General features: G+C 46.5%; 1 protein-coding gene across 6 annotated transcripts in view; it reads left to right on the top strand.

Annotated features, from left to right (window-relative positions):
- Positions 1-13,394, top strand: part of KIAA1217 (KIAA1217 ortholog) — a 326,826-nt gene that overhangs the window by 276,330 nt on the left and 37,102 nt on the right. For all 6 annotated transcript variants that reach the window (XM_030837164.3, XM_060292855.2, XM_030837160.3 and 3 more), the window contains exon 9: positions 5,274-5,440. In XM_030837164.3, the coding sequence (XP_030693024.2) occupies positions 5,274-5,440 (167 nt within the window). The remainder of the gene's footprint in view (positions 1-5,273; positions 5,441-13,394) is intronic.

Below are 13,394 nucleotides of genomic sequence, written 5' to 3'. Positions count from 1 at the left end.
TTCATCTATTTTCTGATCTATTATGAACCTACAGAAAAAAAGGCACTTTCTGAACTCGTAGAAACAGCAGAAGGGTGGTTGCCAGGGGTGGGGGACATGGGAGATGTTGGTCAAAAAGTACCAACTTCCAGTTAGAAGATGAATAAGGTCTAAGGTACAGCATGGTGATTGTAGATAACAGTGAACTATATACTTGAAAGTTGCCAAGAGAATAGGTCTTAAATGTTCTCACCCCAAGAAAGACATGGTAATTATGTGACAGGATGGGCGAGTTAGATAATAATCATGTGGCAATGTGTAAGTGTATCCAGTCAACACATTGTACACCTTAAAGTTGTACAGTGTTACATGTCAATTATAACCAGTAAAGTTGGGGGGTTGGGAGGGGGAAGCTACCAAACACTAAAACATTTCACTGCTCTGGATTCTATTCTAGAAATTATTCATATCCAATACCATTGTTCTAATCGATATGTACATACTGGTTTGTATTCTTCTTTATTCCTTTTCCCTTTTGGTAAAATAATAATTAATAGTAATAATAGGAAGCATTTAGTGAAGTTTCCTATGTACCGGGCACTGTTCTAAGTGCTTTTCTAAGCTGAACTTGTTACCCCCGACGCAGCCTCGTGGGACAGGTACACTCATGATTCCCGTGTTCCAGATGACGACACTGAACACACATCCGTACACACATGACACACATCAGCGTGCTCCACCAAGCATGACGTGCTATCTCATGACATCACGATACCTCACCCTTTTGTGTTAAGGTGCCCCAGTCCCTTTACAGATATCTCATGACATCATGATACCTCATCCTTTTGTGTTAAGGTGCCCCAGTCCCTTTAAAGAAATGTAGGTTGCTTCATTTCTTCGTTTCGAAAAAGTTTTGCAAATGTCTTTTTTGAAGCATGGGGGAAGGAGCAGGTGTCATTTCTTTGGGATGCATTTCCCAGAGTGGAGTTAATAAAGCCAAAGGGACAAACAGCTCAGTGGCACTGGTGACACATGCCAGTTCTCTCTTCTGAAAGGCTGGGCCAATTTTCGGTGCCACTGGCAACACACACGTGGGTTTGCTCCCCTGCGTCTCTGCTGAGGTTGGTCTTTCTCATTCTCATCTGTCAGGGCTACATGTGGTCCACAGGGCTTTCGTTGCCATAGCAGCCTTGTACGGCGTGCAAAATACGTTCTTCCAGAATCCTACGAAGTTAGCGACGAGTATTATCCCTGTTCTGTAGACAAGTACACGGAATTAGGTAGTAAGTCAAGGAAGCTCATTTGGCCAAGGGTACATGAAAAAGGGAAACCCAGACTTGCTGTTACTTTAGGAATATTTGGTTGACCGTGGGTATAAGAGAACAGAAGGAACTTCCCATTTCACAGTCATAGCCTGTGTTTTATAGTGTATTATATCACTTAAACACATAACCCTGTAAAGAAGATGTTAGCTGTGGAGCTAGTAAGATTCGCAGCCAGTCTGGCGAACCCCAAACCCATTAAATTCCCATCAAATGTGTACTTAATAAGATTTATATTAAGATATACCTGACTGAAGTAAGTTACCTAAGAGCGGACTTGGTAGGAGGAAGAAGAGGCTGTTGCCTGGAGAGGGTGAGGTGCAGGGAAGGGAGGTTCTGAGGATAAACTGCCTGACTCTCCTCCCTAGACTAGAATGTGACCACCCCACATGTGGGTTCGGAGAGTGGGTCCCAGGTCCCGTGACTAATCTGAAGCAGAACTCATTTACCACTCGGGGTCCGCACCCGCCAGATCAGCTCCATCCATAGATTTTGGGGCACCTGCCTATAGCTCTCAGCCTGTCACCACTGCCACCTGCTGCCGCTCCAGGTGGGGCTCCTCCCCCTCACTCTGCTTAGAGAAATAATCACAGCCAGGGCTTCCCTGGTGGCACAGTGGCTAAGAATCCGCCTGCCAGTGCAGGGGACCCCGGGTTCGAGCCCTGGTCCAGGAAGATCCCACATGCCGCAGAGCAACTAAGCCCGTGCACCACAACTACTGAGCCTGTGCCCTAGAGCCCGCGAGCCACAACTACTGAGCCTGCGTGCCACAACTACTGAGGCCCAGGTGCCTAGAGACCATGCCCTGCAACAAGAGAAGCCACTGCAGTGAGAAGCCCGCACACCACAACGAAGAGTAGCCTCCACTCACCGCAACTAGAGAAAGCCCACGTGCAGCAGCGAAGACCCAACACAGCCAAAAATAAACTAAATTTTTTTAAAAAGTAAAAAAAAAAATAATCACAGCCAATCACAGTGGGGTCCTTCTGTGCCAGACACCAGGCGGAGCAGTTTATGTGTTAATTCCATCATCCTGCACAATCACCCTTACAACCATTTTACAGATGAGGAAACTGAGGGAGAGAGAGAGAGGTTAAGTCAGTTGCCCAAGGTCACACAACTAGGAAGTGGATGCTGAGAATGACTTCCAGGTTTCTGGTTTAAATACTTGAGTGAATAATAGTGCCATTGGCTAAAATGAGTTCAAAAGAGATTTGGGGGAAATAAGTAGAAATAATAAATTCAACCTGCTTGTGGAAAAGTCCTGTAGCAGCATGAAGGTATGGGGACGGGTCTGTAAAGAGAATCGTGTGCTGGAGGCAAAGGTGTGGAGGACCTTGGCGGGTGGCGTTGTGGAAGTGACCTCCCTTGAAGTCACGTCCAGTGAGAGAAGAAGCAGGCCAGGATTCAGAAGGTTGGCCGAGGAAGAAATTAGGAAAGAGGCTGGCCAAGATGGGCTGTGGAGAGGGAAGAAGACGAGGGAAAGGAAAGTTTCAGTTACTGAGAAGGAAAGGAGTGACTGACGAAGCCCAGCATCACATCAGGGTGCCATGATGGCAACGCAGCGTCTGTTGGATTGACAGCTGACCACTGGCCACCTTCTAAAGGGCCAGTGCAGTGAATGTTGGAGTTGGAAACCGGACTCAGTGGATTAAGAGGTTATAGATGAGGAAATTTTATACATGAGCATAGGTTCCATAAAGAAACTCGGTTCTGAAAGACATATTTTAAACGCGTTATCGGTACTCAATTCTCGCAGATGGCGCGTAAACTTGAGCCTCTCCTCCACGGAGGATGTCGGCAAGGTGCAACGGTGACCTCAGAATATACGAGGAGAAGCACGATTGTTGAAGGAATATGTGCCTTCATTTGACTGAGGCATTAGCAGGACGGTTCTCATTCGCGAACAGGAGTAGCTGGCTAGCGCAGTGTCATTTTTGTTGGAGAAACACCTTGAGAGTGTCATCGTTTGTACAGATGAAGTTGTGTGGTGAGGGTAGGTGGGTGTGCATGCACGCGTGCGTGCGTGCACACACGCACCTGTGCCTGAGAATGTGGAGTGATGATAACGTAACCTGAGTCTTAAAGGAAGACTTCCAGTTCATTGTCATCCCCTCAGAATACTTGTTCTTGAAGGTGCTGTGTTAACTCGGACAGGCTGCTGTTACTGGAAATGTTACTGGATGTTCTTGCACTGAGGACCTTCACAGTTAGGGAACCCTCTTTGGAATAACTACAGAGATGGCAAATCTTGCTCTTTCGAGGGTGACGTTGATCTGGGGGATGGTCAAAAGTCGGTCAGAGTCATGACTGGTGATGACGCAAGTGGCCAGTTGGGCTCATAAAGATAACAAAAAGCTCACCGTCTGGTCTGCTGGGTCTCCTTTGTAAATCCTTCGAATGCTTTCCCATGTGTTCCCCCGACTCTCCAAGGGGGCCACGAGAGCTGGGAGACCAGTTCTGTTGGGACGGGCGCCCAGGGGTGAGGAATTTGGTGCTCCGTCAGCTCTCCGTTGGCACTGCTGAGGCCACGCAAGTCAGAGGACGGTTTCGAGGCACTTCCTTGCTCACTGGCGCACCGTCCGTAGCCGTGGCAGCAGCTTGCGGGGCTGTGCAACCTGGGGAAGGACAGGTTTCCACGGCTGTTGAGCCTAGATGGAAGGAGAGGCTGCTGTGCTCTAAGCTCTCCAGGTACACAGAGCAGCGAGAGGTTCTGCCGTGCAAGGCCGGCCTGAACTAAGCAAACCTTCCACTTTGTCCCTTACAGGAAAGAGAGCTGAACAGCCCCTTCAGGTGTGAGTGAGGTGTGTGTGTGTGTGTGTGTGTGTTGTGGATTCCTTGTCTTCTCTCTACTTGAAGCCTCTTCCACAGAATTGCATTGTCCTAAAAAGGAAATAGCATCTCCTTTTGATTCCCACACCTTGCCGATCCTGTGAGCGCTACCTGGGATCCTTTGGGGGACATTTTTAAAACAGACTTGGTCAAATCAGGCCCTTCCCAGATGGACTTAGGAACTACATGAGGATGATTTAAGTTGCACTCGGGGAGCAGAAGTTTATGGCAGCAACAAAACTGTTGAGGAAGAGTTTCTCTCTGCTGCCTCTTTTTTTGATTCTTCTCCTCAAGAATATTCGCGTCATGCCTGATTTTCTCACTAAAGGAGGTGTACGCAGAGGTCCTGCTTCCTTGGGGCTGGAAACCCGAAGGGAGCACCCAGTTCCTATTAGTTTCCCCTTGGTGATCGGCCACATCTCTGCCCAGAACTAAGTGGGTGTTCTTGGGATACATCTGCCTATAGGGAATAGTCACAGGAAGCAGCCTGTGTTAGGGCCCAGAGTTTTAAGTTATTTTTTCTATTATAAAATTATAGGGAATTCCCTGGTGGTCTAGTGGTTAAGACTCCGTGCTACCATTGCAGGCGGCATGGATTTGATCCCTGGTCTGGGAAGTAAGATCCCACAAGCCATGCGGTGCAGCCCCCCGCCAAAAAAATTATAGATACTCGCTATGCAAATTTTAAAATACAAAAAGTGGTGATATCAAAAATAGCAAACTCACAGAATGCCACCAGCTAAAGTTACTGTTAACACTTTGTTATATGTACATCTGTCTTTTTTCTGTGCAAACCTGTGTGTTTAAAGAAGACACATGGATAGACAGACAGACAGCTAGGTTCCTTAATATGGCATCATGTTGGACATACCGCTCTGTGATCTCCCTTCCTATAGCACCAACTTCTAGAACATGACTTCTACAGACTACACCCTATAACATTGCATGCATGTTCCTTAATTTATTTAAATTCGATTCCCTCTTTTTGCCCTTTAGAGAACCAGTGTCATTTTTTACTATTCTTTTCATCGTGAAGGAAATGGGCGTTTTCAGAGTTACCAGTAGTCTGTTGGGATGGGACTTGAAGCTTAGACTTTCCTGCCTGGCATTCTCAGGGACTCTGCTGCTCTTTTCTCCTAGGAACTCCCCAGGTTTCCGGCGGGAAGCCTCTTGGCGCCCTGGAGTCCTCGGGGCCACCCAGCCAGCTCCCGCCTGCTGCCACCTCCGCCGCCCACATGAGCCTGCTCGACATGAAGAGGAGTGTGGCCGAACTCAGGCTCCAGCTGCAGCAGATGCGACAGCTCCAGGTACAGACCATGTTCCCTGTGGATGGTGTCCGCTGACTTAATGGCCCACAGTCAGCTTCCTCCTCCTCCCATCGGCCTCCTTCCACATCCCTGGCCCCACGGCACCTTCTCGGGGTTCTTTCCACCATCCTTTCTAGGGATAACCGAGGACCAGGGTGCAGGCGCCGTTCCACAGTGGTCTCCTCTCGCACGCACATAACCTTGGTCTAGAGCCTTCCACTGCAGTGGTGGTCTGTAGCCTCCTCTCTAAGCTGGGTATGCTTCTACACACGAGAAAAGCATTAAGCCTGTGCTTTTTGGAGGAGAGCTGAAAGCAGAAGAGCCCGTGGAGTGTTCTAAAGCCAGTTACGACTTCCTGCTTCACAGTGTTTAGCTCTTCGCTCTTCCCCACTGAGCATGTGCAGAGGTGCTGCGGGCAGCTCAGGTGTTTTGCAAGGAGCTATGGTGTATTTAGAAATAGGAGTTCAGACCGGAGGGTGAATTCCTAAGGAAGAGGAGCCTTCGTAGATGGCTTGAGAAGAACATCTGCATTTTATTTGGGTGTGTGTGTGCGCCGCGATATTCTCCTTACTCGTTCCCATTGTTGTGCACCGCGATATTCTCCTGACTCGCTCCCATTGTTAGGAATCTATGCACTACACAGGAAGCAAAGGGCAGGGGAAAATGACCCTTCGTGTCACGGGTCTTGGTGAACAAATCCCATGAATCTGACGAGGCAGGGCGGTGAGGACCTGGGAGGGGGGTGTACCTTTGTGAGATCATCTGTCTGCTCCACGGATGAGTCTCCCGTCTCTCTGCCCTTGGTGGCAGGTTGATGAATGTGCATGTAGTGCTGGCTTAGACTATACCCGGGTATCCTCCTGGACTTCGAGAAGCTCCCAGTGCAAACGTTAGTACAAGGCACACGTAGCCAGGAGCAGCCACACAGCTGTGGTGCCCTCAGTGGGTTGCAGGCTCCTGTGCTGGTGCGTCCAGGAAGGAAAGGGCTTCAGAGCACAGCTGCTCTCTCCCTTCAGCTCGCCGATGCACGAGTCCTGCATTTTCCACGGCCTGAGGAAAGCTTAGAAGATGATTTCCCCTTGCCCTCTACCTACTGGAGAACAAACAGGAGGGGAAGGTAGCTTGAGAGCCTGCTTTGAGGTCCCATCACCGAGCACGCTGCTCATGCTTAGGTCCCCAAAGGCTACTCTGCCTCTCAGGCAACGTCCCAGACTCCTGGACAGCCCATGCAAATTCACTTAAATCCTCTTCTGAATCGTGTCACCGGGGAAGTTCCCCATCCTTTACATTCGCTTCTCCTTGCTTTGTGATTTTAAAGACACTTTGCAGTGAAATGAAGTATTCAGGTTGGGCTGAGGGTGTGTGCAGGGTGCCAAAATCCAGTGCCCACAGTGTCTGGCGTTAACTTGAGTGGACGAGGGACAGTGACAAGTTGGCCTCTCTAAAGGACAGTTGCCACTCAGCTCCAGGCAGCTCTTGACCTGGTAGAATGAGAGTCCATTGTTTCTAGATGTTTCAGTATTTCAAGAGAATCTGGAGGTTTTATATAAAATACCTGTACTCATTCTAAAAATGTTGGAAGGTAATTTAAAAATCAGTTATTTCGTACTCTGCAGGCCAGAGAGGGTCTGTGGGCTCCCAGGTTCTTACCTGGAGGTTGTGGAGGTTAAGCCCCCATCTTGCGCTGCATCTGCCTTTTAGTGCCACCTGCTGGTCATTGGGAAATTGTGCACTCCTGGTTGGACCTTCACAAGAAAAAAATTCCTAAATGTGTCGTGTGTATGGTAGTTCCTACTGCTTTCAAAAGTGAGCATCTGCTGGTTTGGGGCAGAGGCGGAATAGCCCTGAGGTGTGGCGAATTTGATACCTAGGCCGTGATGTGTGAGGCTGCAGCATCACCCTGCTGGTGGCCGGCAGTGTTTGGTCCTCTGGCCAGGAGGGAGGGCTCTCCCACTTGCCGCTCCTTGTAACCCATGAACTGGGGAGGCTCAGTTGCAAAATCACAGCTTCTCAAACAAAGAGGTTCTCTAGTCAAGTCCGGGACACTATCTTAACCACGCAGTTTTCTTTATTGCCCCAGAGCTGCTCAGCTTTCCTGGTTTCTGGGTAAAGGACACCGAGCAGGTGTGCTCTTGAGCTGAGACGTTGGTACAGTTCTAAAGCACAGGCACGTGGGGGAAGAGAAGCACTTCGTTTCCTAACCTGGATGCTCTTATTTCTACCTCGGTCTTGGCATCCTCCGTGCCCCCATCAGCTTTAAGGGGAGTCTATTTGGGACAAAACCAGCTTAGAATAATTAAGCTATCTCAGCACCAATCCCCCCTCAGCACATGTATTATACACCAAAAGTAAAGTGCAACCCCCCAAAATGATTATAAGCCCAATAATGGAGCTATGATTAGAGAGCTCCGAAACTCCAGAACAGTCTCAAAAGAACAAAAATTGAATTAGAAATTCAAATGTTCTTTGAACTGTGTTATAAAATAGTGAAAATGAATGAAATCTGTTTGTGCTTGGCAGCCGGCTCTAGTAATTAGATAATTAAATCAATGGGGAAATCCTAGACTGTCAAGCATAGTCTATTTGAGCATTTCATTTGCAGAACTGATGGATTATTCTCCAAAGCAGAAATTTGATGCAGGCATTGTGGGGCGTATAGATTTAAATAGGGCAAAGAGAATGTTGAGGGAGGTGAAGGAGCCTGAGAAAATGATGCAAAAAAACGTGAAAACTTCGCTCCTGTCTTCCTGCTCACCAGTCTCGCGTGAGTTACCAGTCTCAGAGAACGGTTCTTAATCCTGGCTATGCATTAGAATCACCTGAGGCCTTTCACAGACATGTTGATACCCAGACACCCCTGCCAGAGTCTGACTTCATTGGTATGGGTCAAAGGCCAAGCACTGGTGGTTCTAGAACGTCCCAGGGTGAGAACTACTGCTCTCAGATAGTATGAACTCTCAGTCCATTGAGATGCCTTTTGGAAATTGAGATCTCAGCCAGCTATCACAAGGGGTGAGACAGAAACACCCTGTAAGCATGAAAAACACACCCAGTGGCTTCAAAGCCCCGATTCTAAACAATGCGCCTCATTCCCAGTGGCTAATCAGACGTATTCTCTGCTCAGTCATAAACGATAAGAGCTATATGGAACTTTTACATTGTGATGGTCCCACTCCCAGGTAAGGGCTGCACCTGCAGTTAGCTGGCAACAACGGAAAAAGAGACAGGGGAAGGTCTGGCACCTAATAAATGTGCCCTTCAAAAGATGATTGTCTATTACCTTTGCTGGTATGATGTAGAAAGAAAACAGAAGTGATGAGCTGCATCTTTTTTCCAAAAGGCCACCATACTTGGGTTTTACTAAGGTCGTCCAGTATCCACAGAAGTGGCTGCAGTTCTGCCCCCCTTTGTGGGCTTGAGGGGAGAGAGAAATTTCTGGAAGAGCGGGTTCAAGTTCCTCGGGGGTGCAGATGAGACTTGGCCTCCTTCTCCAGTTCCCACAATTTTTTTCTTTGTCTCCAGTTCCCACAATTTTTTTCTTTTCTGAAAATTAGATTATTCTGAACTTGGTGTTCCATTTTTAAGACTACTGAGAATTTACTGTGTGTTCCCAAGAGAGGGAAGAGGTAAGACATCAACATAAAAAAGAAACATAGCAGGACACAGGGCCATTGTACTTGAAATGATATAATTCAGCAGTTATCTTAAGGTGTCTTTTCATAAGATAGCGCCTCATAAAAATGTGCCAGAGTCTCATTTATCTTCTGACATTGAAAATAACGGTCATGGGAATGTGTGTCCCTGAGAAAAGCCCTCGAGAGGTTGGCCCGTGCTGAGCAGGCCTGTTTCTCCCCACCAGGCAGAAATAATCAATGGGACTAGCACAGGAGTTGACAATCAGGCTGCCATACAATGTATCAAGCCCTAGATAGACCTGCACACAGAGGCTGTCTAAGACGGGGCAACATCTCCCAGATAACACGTGCTTGTGAAAAGGCATCCGATACCTGGTTCCCTACAGCCTGGGGAGCTAAGCTGGGTGGTCAGGAGTCATTCTGGGGTCTGGCTGTTAGGAAACTTCCTGACCTGTTGTACAGCCACTGTTTACTGTCACTGCTGGACAGCAAAATCAGTTCAATTAAACGACACTGTTGGCAAGACCGACGGTCTTAAATTTTACCTGAGAAATCAAATGAGTATGTGAGGTACGTGTCCATTTTGAGGTGGGGGGAATTAGGTTTAGGCAGTTTCCTAGCTTCTCAGTGAAGCTGATATGGATAACTTGTTTGGTCCACTTAAATTTTTAATAGCGAAGAGCGTTACTTCCGTCTGAGTATTTTTGTAAAAACGTCAAGGCACAGAATAAACTGAAGTTTCCAGAGATGAAGGGATAACTACAGCTGTGCTTGCCTTCCTACTGTTGACATCTAGAACACTGAAAAATAAGTAGATGTGTGAAACGACTCTATTCAGACATTGGACAACAGACAACACAGGAGTGTGATCCTTAGGAGAACGGAAGGAAAGGAGGTGAAACCTGTAACTTCCTCAGCTTTCTGTCTGGGGACACTTTTTAGATTGTGACGCAGGGAGGGATAACCCAGACAGAGCACTGACCATCCAGCTGAGCTGAGGGTAAAGAGCTGAAGCAGCTAGAAGTTGTGGAGCGAAGTACCAAATAAAAGGAAGGTCTGTGGGAAAGAATTACGTAAATCTGTGGATCTGTTGTCTACCAGTAATCCAAGCATGTGTATTGTGAAAGACCACTAAGCCAGACACAAAGTGGGAGGCTGTACGCCAGAAATTTCCCAGAGCTCACACAGGGAGATGTTTATGTCTTAACCAGCAGGCACAAAGAGGTTTTATTAATCACCTGGGGCATTCAGTAGCAATCAGAGAAAGGCCATGCTTCGGTCTTAAGACTAAACTAGCCCTAGAGTAAAGGCTGCCCTAGATTCACCCTGACAAGCTTAAACACAAGCTTCTAAAGAACAAAAATGGTCCACAAGGAGCTAAACTGTCTGCCAAAGGAAGTCTAACATCTGTAAAGGAAAACAAAACCCAGAACTCCATGTCCAGCATTCAGTCAAAAGTTACTAGACAGGTGATGATGCTGAGAAATGTGACCCGTAAGCTTAAGAAAAATCAGTCAGTGGAAACCAATCGGAAATGACAGGGGTAACGAGGTCATCAGCAAGGACTTTAAAACAGCTGTGATAATCATTCTCAAGGATTCAAAGAAAAACATGGACACAATGAGACCAAAAAAAATGGAAGATATTTTAAAACTAAGTAAAACTTTCAAGAGCTAAAAACACAATATCTCAACAGACTTAATAGAAGATTAGTCACTGCTGAAATGAAATATCAGTCAGCTTGAAAAGATAGCAATGGACATGTCCAAACTGAAGGATAGAGAAGAAAAAGTCTGAAGAAAATGAACTGAAACTTAATGGTTCTTGGGACAATATTAAGTGGTCAAGGGGGAAGAGAAAATTACTAGAAGAAACAATGGCTGAAATTTTTCCAAATTTGATGAAAGCTGTAAATCTATAGACCAAAAAACTTAATAAGCTCCTAAAAGGATAAGCACAAATGTAACCACACCAAAAGCAATTGCTAAAAACCAAGAATAAAGAGAGAAATCTTAAAAGCAGCCGGGGGAGGTGGAGGACACATTACATACAGGGAAAGGTAAATAAGAACTGACTTCTCAGAGACAAAAGTTAAGTCAAAAAACAATGGCATCACATCCTGAAAGTACTGAAAGTAAAAAACTCCTTCAGAAAATAGAGGACGCTTCCCAACTCATTTTACGAAGGCAGAATTACACTAAGAGCAAAACCAGTCAAAGATATTATAAGAAAAGAAAACCACAGACCAATATGCCTCATGAAAATATATGTAACAAATCCTTAACAAAGTAGGACCAAGTGAATCCAGCAATATATAAAAAGGGTAATACATTATCCTGGATTTTACCCCAGGAGTCCAAGGTTGTTTTAATATGAAAAGAATGAGTCAATGTATTTGACCTTTTTAGCAGAATAAAGAAGACAATCATATCATTTCAGTAAGTGCAGGAAAAAACGTGACAAAATTCAATACCGATGATAAAAGCACTCAGCGCTCTTGGGGTAGAAGGAAACTTTCTTAACCTGATAAAGGATGTCTGAAAATCCTACAGAAAACATTATAGTTAGTGGTGAAACACTATCACATTCTTCATAAAATCGGGACCAAGGCCAAAGAAGCCTCCTCTCACTTCTGTTTAACTCTGTACTGAATATCCTAGCAAGTGCAGTAGGGCTGGAAAAAGAAAAAATAGGCACGTGGATGGGAAAGTTAAAACTATAATTGGCATTACTCGCAAATCACAATCATGATTGTGTAATATCAAATCAAAAAAGAGGGCTTCCCTGTTGGCGCAGTGGTTGAGAGTCCACCTGCCAATGCAGGAGACGCGGGTTCGTGCCCCGGTTCGGGAAGATCCCACATGCCGTGGAGCGTCTAGGCCCGTGAGCCATGGCCGCTGAGCCTGCGCGTCCAGAGCCTGTGCTCCGCAACGGGAGAGGCCACAGCAGTGAGAGGCCTGCGTACTGCAAAAAAAAAAAAAAAAAAAAAACCTTCCAGGGCCTTCCCTTTTGGCGCACTGGTTAAGAATCCGCCTGCCAATGCAGGGGACACGGGTTCGAGCCCTGGTCCGGGAAGATCCCACATGCTGCAGAGCAACCAAGCCCATGCGCCACAATTACTGAGCCTGTGCTCTAGAGCCTGCGAGCCACAACTACTGAAGCCTGCACGCCTAGAGACCGTGCTCCACAACAAGAAAAGCCACCACAATGAGAAGCCCACACTGCACAGCAATGAAGAGTAGCCCCTGCTCGCCGTAACTAGAGAAAGCCCACGTGCAGCAACGAAGACCCAACACAGCCAAAAATAAATTTTAAAAAAAGATGCTTCCAGAAATAAGTGAATATAAACAAGATCACCAGAATCAAGTAATATGTAAAAACATTAAAAAGTTACTACATGCAACGTACTAAATGCATACAATAGAATGCCACTCAGCATGAAAAATAATGAACTACTAAAACTCTCAACAGCATGGCTGGATCTCAAGAACAATATCCTGAGGGAAAGAAGCCAGACACAAAACATTTCATAGTGTGCAATTCCATTTGTATGACATTCTAGAACAGGAAAAACTAAGCTAGAGGGACAAAACGCGTATCGGTGGTTTCCTTGAGCTGGGGGTTGGGAGATTGCGTGCAGAGTGTCATGAAGGAATTTCCTAGGGTGAGAACAAATGCTGTCTCCCTTTTTAGTGGTGCTTCCATCAGTGTATACATTTGTCAAAACTCATTGACCTGTGCACTTAAAATGGGTATATTTTCTAGTTTGTAAACTATACCTTAAATAGAGTTTTATTAACTGGAATTTAGAATCCCTGCTAAGCAAAACTAATTGTCATGTGTTTTTTGTTTGTTTGTTTATTTATTTATTTATTTGTGGTACACGGGCCTCTCACTGCTGCGGCCTCTCCTGTTGCGGAGCACAGGCTCCGGATGCGCAGGCTCAGCGGCCATGGCTCACGGGCCCAGCCGCTCTGCGGCATGTGGGATCTTCCCGGACCGGGGCACGAACCCGTGTCCCCTGCAATGGCAGGCAGACTCTCAACCACTGCGCCACCAAGGAAGCCCTAAATGTCATGTTTTAAAGTGCTGGTGACTAGTTTATCCGAAGCATTTAGTGAGAGATGTTGGCACACTTCAGCACTGCGTTTTACACATGGTGGAAGTCCTAGAGACAGTGGTAAGGACTCCAGGCAGGGAGGGCAGGGGACCAGGGGACAGTGGCAAGAGAACCTGTGTATGTCTTTATTCCTTCATGATTAACTCATTGTTGCCCATGTGCCAGCCAGTGTGCTATGGGAATTCCCTGTTTAGTCTCT

The sequence above is a fragment of the Globicephala melas genome, chromosome 2, assembly GCF_963455315.2.
Source record: "Globicephala melas chromosome 2, mGloMel1.2, whole genome shotgun sequence".
NCBI classification, from domain to species: domain Eukaryota; kingdom Metazoa; phylum Chordata; class Mammalia; order Artiodactyla; family Delphinidae; genus Globicephala; species Globicephala melas.
This window is presented reverse-complemented; position numbering and strand designations above follow the sequence as displayed.